This window comes from Solanum dulcamara, chromosome 7 (assembly GCF_947179165.1).
Source record: "Solanum dulcamara chromosome 7, daSolDulc1.2, whole genome shotgun sequence".
NCBI classification, from domain to species: domain Eukaryota; kingdom Viridiplantae; phylum Streptophyta; class Magnoliopsida; order Solanales; family Solanaceae; genus Solanum; species Solanum dulcamara.
Window position 1 is genome coordinate 3512135 of NC_077243.1, and position 10204 is coordinate 3522338.

General features: G+C 35.3%; 1 protein-coding gene across 1 annotated transcript; it reads right to left on the reverse strand.

Moving 5' to 3' along the window:
- Nucleotides 1-441: 441 nt before the first annotated feature.
- On the reverse strand, nt 442-9792 carry LOC129894209 (uncharacterized). The gene is made up of 15 exons (XM_055969779.1): nt 9618-9792; nt 9191-9382; nt 8547-8621; nt 8321-8428; nt 7020-7052; nt 6822-6911; nt 5518-5643; nt 5060-5203; nt 4449-4868; nt 3857-3991; nt 3056-3280; nt 2581-2856; nt 2288-2416; nt 1498-1803; nt 442-1123 (listed from the first exon to the last, which is right to left on the reverse strand). Exons 2-15 carry the CDS (start codon nt 9380-9382, stop codon nt 896-898), a joined length of 2487 nt encoding a protein of 828 aa, XP_055825754.1. The 5' UTR covers nt 9618-9792; the 3' UTR covers nt 442-895.
- Nucleotides 9793-10204: the final 412 nt, after the last annotated feature.

A 10204-nucleotide genomic window follows, 5' to 3' on the forward strand; every position in this document is an offset into this window, starting at 1 on the left:
GACATTATATCTTTGAGTTCAGTTTTTTTCAAATCAAAACTTCAGTACATTGTGTTCTCTTAAGTTAAGTTTAAAATTGAGGGAATTGTGCCCCAATGTTCGAATTGTGTAGTTCAAAGTTCAAACGTCAAGCTTGTGCCTTGAATTAGCACAGGATAAGCTTTAAATAATTTACAAAAATGATTAAAAATTAAATAGCAGGCCAAATGGTTATTCATGCACCTCGCTCAAAAATGTACTTGTGGATTCTTAATGGAAATATTTTTTACTTAGTCAATATTCTTTCGAAGAACTAGACATCTGAAATGTCTAAAAATAATGTGGTGGGATGGATACATTCCTCTACCCTTAACTAGAAATTCTGAGTTCAACACGAAGAAATTTCTAATTGACACCCAATGATTAAACCAAAAAGTTATATGTGAAAAAAAAAGACATTCATGGAATAAAATAAAATGAGTAAAACATCCACTGAAATATACATTGTATATACAAACGTAATGTTTTTATCAACCAGAAGAGGAAGCTTACTTATATGCTTCTGCATTACAATTACAAAATGTAATAGGCCACGAGTTCAAACTGTGAAATCAGCTATTAATGCTTGCATCAGGATAGATTGCCTATGGCCCTTCCCGGACCCTGCATGAATGCTGGATGCTTAGTTCACCTGACTACCAGACTGCCCTTTCTTTAGCTTGCTGGTTCTATATCTGAAGCCACTCGTTTCATTTTGAAGGCTTGTGAATGTGTTTTTCTTCCAGTTAATATACAGGATAATCAGTTATACATCTTGAAAAATTCAACAAGATCAATATGAGCCCTATGACCTATCTGCTGGAAAAATCACATAAAGTATATTAACAAAAAGGATAACATGGGGTTGTAGTTTATTTCAAGGTAAAGTAGGTCTTCTACTCAAAGCATAGCAAGGTGACGAATTAATGATTTCCTGGCCAAGCTCATTTATCTTGTTGAGTAAAAGTGTCTGTTCAGTTTCAAGTTGGACCATAAACTCTTCTTGTGTGTCATGTAGGCTTTCCATTTCGTGCAGCGATGCTGAAAGTCCTTCCAGATCATCGTCTTCGATAAAAGACTGGAACTTAATCATCATTTGCTTCATCTGATAGAGTCAATCATCAAGATGGCAGGTACAGTTGATCAAAAAGGTAATATATGTCAGCAAATGCTTGAAGAATTGCCGTTATATGGCTTATTCATTGGAAAATTATTTTCTTGAAAAATATGCCTTTTGGTGTTTGGTTGGAGAGTGGAAAATATTTTTGTTTGATGAAATATTTGAGTTTCAAACATTGAAGCGTTGGCCAAAACAAACATATGAAGTTAAAAGAGATAGTTGTGAAGAAGAGATGATCTCGACTCAAAAGCGAGGAAGGTCACTTTTCCTCTTTTTTGGAAAACATTTTTCATCATAGCAAACACACACACAGTGTCAAGTGATCTACGAAATGTAATGAAATAAGGACCTTCTCTTACCTGGTTAGAAATTTGGCGGCGTGCTTTGGTTACTGAGGACTCAGTATCTAAGCTTGTTTTCTTTTCTAGATCTGGAACTTTACGTGTGACTTGAATATGGATCTCTCCCTTCTTGACATTTTGAAGGGGTATCCACTTATCGAACATTTGATTTGGAGGCAACCTCTGGTACTCAACAACACAATCACCAATGCTTGATGTTGGCAGCAAATGGTTGTGGTCCTTAACATGCAACTCCAGCGGACTCCCATCGTCAGGAAATTCTAGCGTCTGGTGCCATTTAGGATTCACCGTTTTATACATAACCTGTGAAGAATGCAGGACGGATAGAAAAGTCCAGTTAAACATTCATATTTTTCAATATAGACAGTACATAAGCCATTCCAGTCTCCAATTTTCATTGCAGCTGGAGTATTTTGCAGTGATAACAACATACCCACTGTAGTCCCACAAGTGGGGTCTGGGGAGGGCAGTATGTATGCAGCCTTACCCCTACCTTGTGAAGGTAGAGAGGTTGTTTCTAATGAACCCTTGGCCTACGTAACACATATTTAAAAGTATTTACTCAACCGTTCATTACAATGTGGAGTTGGAGGGGAACATTCCAAAAAGATCTAGATTTGATGATACAGTTTGCTGGCAACAATAGCTTTAACATGAGACCTTCAGCAGATACTAGACTTGAAGAAAGAAATTGACAAAAAAAATCTGCATGAGACTGCCAATTTAGCACACATATTTTTCCAATGGTATCAGTAGTCTGAAATTAATTACTTTCAAAAAATCTTACCTTAGTTCTTCTCTTCAAGTTCCCATATTGTACCCTCACATAAGGATCACTGGTTCCTCGGAGATCTGCACCAACAAGGTCTTTTGCTTCAATGAGAGCAAGCTCAACCCAACCATTGGAAGCTGAACCCTAAAAAACCAAAGGTAGAGAATGAAAGTGAAATCAAAATCAAGAACATGAGCATGTAGGTGTTATAGTTTTCCTTTCTCTAGCATACAGTGCTTACTTTCGGATAATATTAATTTCCGAAAGATGAATAGACCAGATTGAACAACATCTATGATAGAGAATACCTTGGATCCTTCATAGTCCTCAACTCTGACTGCTTCAATCTGGAGCCGCAATTCTCCAGAATTCACTTTTTCAAGAGGAATCCAAACGTCCCTTGGGGAACCTTCTATAAGTCCTTCTAAGTTTACTCGTGCACTGCCGATGTTCTCATCTCCAAACATCTCCTCGATAAAGCACTTTATCTTCAGATATTCACCACCACCAATTTCATCAAACTCAAACTTCTGATTCCAGACAGCATCTGACGTATGTGGAACAGTTCTCGATCTTTTGAGAGCCTGAGAAAAAGCTTAGGGTTCACTACAAATTCGCTCAAGCACCCTTTATTATGTTATAAGTAAATTTGAAGGAGCTTCTAGTATTCCATTTCTAAATCAGTTCAGAAAAGGCAGCAATGAAGAGCATATATGGGAATTTAGTTTTGAATATATAATGTTTCAAGTGACAAATTCTGTGAGGACAAAAGAGGAGATTTACCTTCCCATACTGGAATTTCACGTAACAGCCAGAACCAGGCTTTCCAAATTTATCTTTTGATGGAAAATCTTTTCCTTCAACTATTGTCACATAGATTTTTCTTCCTGTTCTAGGTAGGAAACTTGATGTGCCATAGAGTGAAGGCTGAGAGCCGAGAGGCAAACCATTTGAGCTATGTGAACCATCAGCAAATTGCCATTCCTTTAAGACAAGTTTCACCGTCAACTGAAACAATCATTTAAAATAAAGAAATTAGCAGTACACTTCGTAGCTACACCAAATAAAAACACAAGAATAATTATTGTTATTGGTCGAAGAAAAACAGTTAGTAGGGACGTAATCAAAGCACTAACTACAGAATGAAACCCTTATGAAACTAGACTTGTGAAGGTCCTTGGGTAAGGACTATTTTTGCTTAATTGATTTGGATGACACGCAAGAAGGCTACACATAGGAGTTGAGAGTATATGGAAAAAAGGAAACTTTACACTACATAAAATACAGAATCTATTCATTACAAATTTGCTCAAGCTCCCTTGTATTGTAAGCAGGATAAATCTACCCATATTTTACTACAGGAGTCCTACCTTTGATGATAAAAGCAATCATGATACCACGAATGGGTGCAAATTGAACGACACCATACTTGTGATGATATGAATGTGAATAATACCGTTTTGTATTATGTTTTTTGCATCATCCTTGTCAACTAAATGATGTGCAAGCTCAAATGAAGCCAAAGTATAGTAATTATAGGGGTTGCAACTTTATACAGACCATAGTTCAAAACTAGATTCCTACCTCCCCTGAATTGATCCCCTCAAATGGCACCGTCATTTCAATTTCTTTACCACAAAACTCAGCACGTCTGGCTATAGAAGTGAAGTCAGCTCCCGTCGCCCAAAATATTGCTGAATCGTCTGCAACATATCTCATCTGTTTCATAAAGCCACATCATGGGTCAAATGTCACTACAGAGTGTTAGATAACTAGTAAATGTTTAAGCCTGTAAAATGAGTGAACTAGCGCCCCTTTCTATGATGTTAATTCATAGTTAATTGTATCTGTTTGAAGATCAAAAAAAGAAAAAGATGTCACTGATCTTTTAACAGATTTATGCATCATGTTATGACATTCAAGTCAACCAGAAACAATTTTGATACTACATCACACAGCCCATTTTCCCCAATGTACCCATGTCAGGCGAGTGTGTTGAGCATGTGGGTATGTCGTGCAGATCCTCCAAATTACACTAAAAATTAGCAAAAAACTACCACATGTGTACAGAGTACTTAAAGCAAACTGGTGTGAGATACATACCAATAAACAAGTCCATGTGACAGAGCTTTAATATATAAAACATGGGTGATAGCATATTAATCTACACATTCACCTTTATTTCACAGCTTGTCAGATAGTCATACTTCACACTGCCAGTAGTGCATTCAAATAAATTGAACTTAATTGTTCCTGCATCCTCGTGTAGAGTCATATTGAACTTCGAGTCCCATCTAGGGCAAGATCCTGGTTGGACATCTGTTCTCCTGGTTAATTCTTCAAGTTCAACCTCAACAAATGTCCGCAAATCCTTGTAATCGTTGCCATTCTCCACATACCCATCTGTTGATGAGCTCTGTTGTTTCTTGGAAGGGCTACTCCTCAGGTTACTCCTTGACAATTTGCTTGCAGACATCACGGTGACAGAGAGTACACCGGCAACAGCCCTTTTGAATAAATTCACCGCGGGCAAAGCAAAACAATTACGGCGAGGTTCAACCATCCTCTTAGCTAAGGAGTCATTAACAAGTTTAACCTGTATAATAAAATAAGCAAAATAACATATCAGAATGCTACTGTAAACTGAGGCCCGAGAGAGGTCAATAACATATAAGCACGAAACTTTACTGATGGTAACAGGAACTGTGAAGTTAAGATCAGAAAATTTACTGCCAAAGACAAGTTTGGGAAGGAAGATGTCATAATGTAATAAATTCAGTCGCATACCAGCCATGCAGAAACCCCTGGCAGCTCAGTTCCTGGAAGAGATTGGCTTCCACCACTTCCAAACGCAACACCTATCCTAACATCCGGGGAAGCCACAAATGAGTACAAAAATGCTCTTCCATCTAGAATTGGCACTAAGCGAAGCTGTAAAAGTTGGATTAAAGAACTGTCATTTCACAACAGTAATTCTAGCAGTCAAGGAAACAACAGAAGTTTCAGAACAGAAATTCGACCCTGAGCAGATGGCTATGCAGTTGCCGCCAAAAATCATGGGAACCAAGTACCAGATAGTTATCATCCCAAGGACTATAACCATTGTAAGTAAATTTGTGTGCAGCAGGGTTATGTGAAACATAAATACTAGCAAAAAATAACTAAATGAAATGCTTGTACCAAGAATCATTCTTCTAGCTACTTTCATGTTTTCCAAGAGACTGAAAAAGTAAAATTGTACATACATCACCCTTGATGTGGATACTGTTAATGACTATCCGAGCAGTCCCCATTAATGGCTTTCCCAACTTGGCAAGCAACATGATACTTATATCGGTAGTGTCCCAGTCAAAACCAAGATGCGCAATTTGCTGTCCATGAAAGTAAGTCAGAATACAGATCTTCTCCAAGTATTAATACAAAGGGGAGAAAAAGAAAAGAAAACACAAATTTATAAATGAAAAGAAAAGGTTTATAATGTCTAGCCAGTGAATGAAACTGAAATAAAGATCATGCAGACAAGGTTTTGAATTCAGCCAAACTTACAACTGTCTAAACTTTGGAGGGCAGAGTTTCTGAACTGGCTATTATACCAAGCAAGTGGGGCCCTTGCTTAGGCCCCTCAAAAGTTGATGCCTCAAAAAATATATGCAAATATTTTTGGTTTTCTGTTTAGTAGTAAAAGTTTGAAATTACTGGACTATGAGAATTTGAAAATATAATAGTCACTTTCGTAATGACGGTTTAGACTTTTTTTAGGAATTAAAGTGCCAAAAAAATTGTGCAAATAGAATATAATACTCTACGTAATTACTCAATCAGATAATGATAAATGGTTATACTTCAAATACCTATATTACTAGTAGAACAATTCTAAACAACTCTTGTAACAATTGTCTCATCTGAAAGAAGTTTTCAAATTTGAAACTAAAAAATTAATACCTTAGATCAAAAATATCCCAAGAAAGATTTAATGGACTGGCTAATATGTTGTTAGCTGAAAAAGAAGTATAAAAAAAAGTTGATTATAGTAAAATCATTAATGACTTTGCATCTCGGAAAGCTAAAAGAATAAACTTTAGGTAAAAATATACATGAATTTTATTGGATAAGTTCATTTCTTATTAAGGTTTCGACTTTATGCTACAAATTCTATTGTACCATTTCCGAGAATTATTCGATGCATGTATTGATTAAAGGATGTTGGCATTGATTAAAGGATGCTGATATCTGGGGGAAAATAGTCAAGTGTACACAAGTTGATCTCAGACACCACAGTTATAATAATAATAATAAACAACAACAACAACAATAATAATAATAATAATAATAATATAATAATAATAACAACTATGCCAAATTAAGCATTACTAGAACAAGGTGTTTATATTGTAGCTGGTAAAGATACGTGCTATGACAGGGATTATGATTACATACAACCTTTATATGTATCCCTTGCTGTCTGTTTAGACATGAAGCTGAGTAAACTTTAAAAAAAAAATTAGTTACCAAATCAAAGTACATCCAAGGTACGTAAAAAGAACCAAACCTGATCATTGGACGTTGACCACCGTATTCCACGAAGCCCTAAAAGTGGAGGCTTAGAACCAAGTGAAAATTCTTGTAATTCAATCTTTTCCTACAATCATGATCAAGTCTGCAATCAGTTCTTGTAACTTAGGCAACATTTAGTACTTCTAAGCACTAATCGTCAATCTCATATGAAGGGATGGACAAGAAAACTCACAATCAACTTTGTTCTTCGTTGTTTCATGCGTCTCTGTTTCATAACAATTTAAAGAAGAAAAAAAAATGAAAATAGTTAGATAATAAAACAGCTGAATCTGTGTCAAAAGAAAAGCAGTGTCATTATAAAGCATCACATATACATTATATTTCCAAACCTTCCAAACATAAACATAAGATTAAAGCACAGAAAGCATTTCTCGGTTATCACAAGAAAAAGATTAAAGCAAAGAATGCATCAGTATAAGCTATACATGAAGCATACACACATCAATCATATTGAATCAATTAACTATACACATCATGCAGATGCCTCAATCACGAGCTAGTTGGTGGATCAATCTTGTTACTTCAGGAAAGAAAAAAGTTAAAGCTTCTATGTGTCCTAAGGGGCAGCAAGTTGGAATCCTTTACTTGGTTTCTTCTAATTTCCAGTAACAAGCATCTGAAATGATGGAATTTCTTTTGAAAGTTCCGATCAAACATGACTTAAAGAGCTTTGTAACTATTTTCAGACGTTTAAGGTGGCCTTTGCTTCACAAAGTGGGGTGGTGAGCCTTTAACTTTGAACGAGGTTTAAGGGTCTAGGATTAGCATGTGCATATCATAGATGCTTGGACGGTTGGACTCTTAACTAAAACTTCCATTAGGCTATTCATAACCTCCATAGCCAATTAATACACTCCCAGATGTCAGGATTCAGCGTTCAAACCTAGGATCACAATGTAACTTTCTCTTAATACTACTAATTCTTATACATTAGGCAAAAAACTTGTATGCGGATCAAGAGTGTAAAATATGATCAATCTGACTCAGATTATCTGAGTAATATACTTAACCAGGATAGAGTAAAATAGCAAAGAAACAAAACAAAAGAGAGGGGAGATGCTTGTGGTTATCAGGTATTTGTAAGAATAAAATAGAAAGTCAGTTAAGTTTCTGGTATTAATGATACATCAAGATCCATTGGAAAACAGGAGCTGGGTAAAGATCAACCTAAATTCTTGTGCTGATGAATGACCAGATTGAAACTTCTAGAGAGCAGTACACTAGTCACCAAGACAAACCACAATTTTTTCCAAGCCCAACATCTCCCCACATGAACTATATAGGCAAAAGAAATAATAGAAACTACAGCCATCAGGTCCTAAAGTTGAAGACACATATCCGACTCACTAAACACCTACTATATATCCTATCCACTTGTTCCATCAACATAGACTATCACGTAAGATTCTGCTGCTTACTGAGCAAAACACAAGCACCTGCACATATAGAGAGAGATAGAACAAAGTAATTTACCTCAACAATAGAAGAGAACCTCAAAGAAAGCCTCGGGCTAATATAATTAGGCCAAACTTCAATTAATAGCTTATTCAGCCACTCACACTGTTCCAAAGGTGTTGTTGGCTGTACATCATCGTCGAATACCAAAAAAAAAGAACAAAATGAGAATAAAGCATTAACCTAACTCGTTCGGGAAACAGTGGCCAAAAAAAAGTAGCAAGGAAAAAGCCAAAGAAATTACTGATGTCTCCAGCAAGACTTGCTTCCATTTCTTATTCAAGTCTTCTGCAAGAATTTTGCGCTGGTAACTTCCATACTGCAAATAGAAAGGTTGGTGTTTTATTAGAGCCTTATTGTATACCTTTTGTCTCTATTCAAATATAATAGGACACAAATTCTGGGAAAGAAAGGAACGCCAGACTCTACCTGGCTTAATAAAAATTAACTAATTGAAGCTACCACTATACCAACTCTAAAGATCACTTCTTTCACATTGAAGAGTATGCTTAAAGACAACACAAGTGAGGTCTCAGGGGTAGTGTATACGAACTTTATCACTAACTCGAGAAAGCTTATTTTCAATAGACACTCAGCTTAAATAAAGCATGTCAGGATGTTTAAAGACATATTTGATAAAATTTCACAGCAAATATTGATCATCTAACTCATTGATTTAGAAAGAAAAAAAAACTAGCTTGTCTGTGGAGACACATCAAAGTACAAAACCATAAATGATATCAGAAGAAAAAAAAAAAAGATCAAGCAATATGTCAGCAGGAAAAAATAAAAGTATAATATTTGATTCTGTATAGACCCAAGAACTTGTTAAAGATCAACATAGTTGAAGAAATTCACATCCAAAAACCAATCAATAGTAAATGTTACCTGTAAAACTGCCCAGACAGCCACAGCAAGAGGAACCCAATTGGTGAGAGAGAAAATCCATTTTTCTATGCCCCAAACAACTAAAAACACAGGAATTACAACTGGAAGAAATGGTTTATCAGCCATCATCTGATTCAAGAAATCCATAGCTTCCCTCACACCCAAGGAACTTGCTCTCTTTTTCTTCACCATCTAAAAAATGCAACTAACTACAGTTAACCAAATTCTCAACAACAGTACTTCACTTGGTCAACTTTAGGCATTCCCAAAAAAAAACAAAGACTTAAAGACTCTGTCTTTTTCACTTCTTTTTTTTCAAGAATCAAGAATTCAACAAAGGAGGGAAAAAAGGAAAGACCCCCAAAACAGAAAGATTAAAAAAAAAATCTTTATTTCTTTGGAAATATTAGAAAGAGGAAGGAAATACCCCTTCTGATCCGTTAAAGAGAATTCAGAGAGACGGCTATTAGACTTGGTAAATATTGCGCCTTTTTGTTTTCCCTGTCCAAAATGGAGAGCTGGAAGATTGGTAGCCAAGAAGAAAAGTCCTAGTCAACTGAGCCTCCTCGACATGTTGAGAATTACTACTACTACATATATATTCCATATTACATATGCAAGAGAGCTTTGAGTGACTCCTTTTCCCTATATTTTTTCTTGGTTTTTTTTTTCCTTGCATATACTAACCTCGTTTGGTCCTAGATTTTGAAATTAAAATTTAAAAAATAAATAATTTTTTGAAGTTGTATTAAATTTAAAATTTTATAAGTAGAAGTTTTAAAAATTGATTATTGAAAATATGTGAAGATAAGATTTTCAAAATTTAATCTGATTAAATTTTATAGTCAAATAAATTTTTAAAAATTATTCTTAAAATTTAATGATCAAATGCCAGTTTAACTTTCAAGGTTTTTGAATCAAGATTTCTTTCCTTTTTATTACAACATATTAATAATGATTACTATTGCATGAAATAGCTCCTTAATATAGATAACTACTAAAAACGTAAATACA

Excerpts from the sequence above, each read along its gene's own strand:
- LOC129894209 (XM_055969779.1), bottom strand. The coding sequence starts at position 9,382 with ATGGTGAAGAAAAAGAGAGCAAGTTCCTTGGGTGTGAGGGAAGCTATG. Across the intron at positions 8,622-9,190 it reads CTGTCTGGGCAGTTTTACAG|TATGGAAGTTACCAGCGCAA; the intron begins GTAACATTTACT and ends TTCTATTTGCAG. Across the intron at positions 1,804-2,287 it reads ACTTGAAGAGAAGAACTAAG|GTTATGTATAAAACGGTGAA; the intron begins GTAAGATTTTTT and ends CATTCTTCACAG.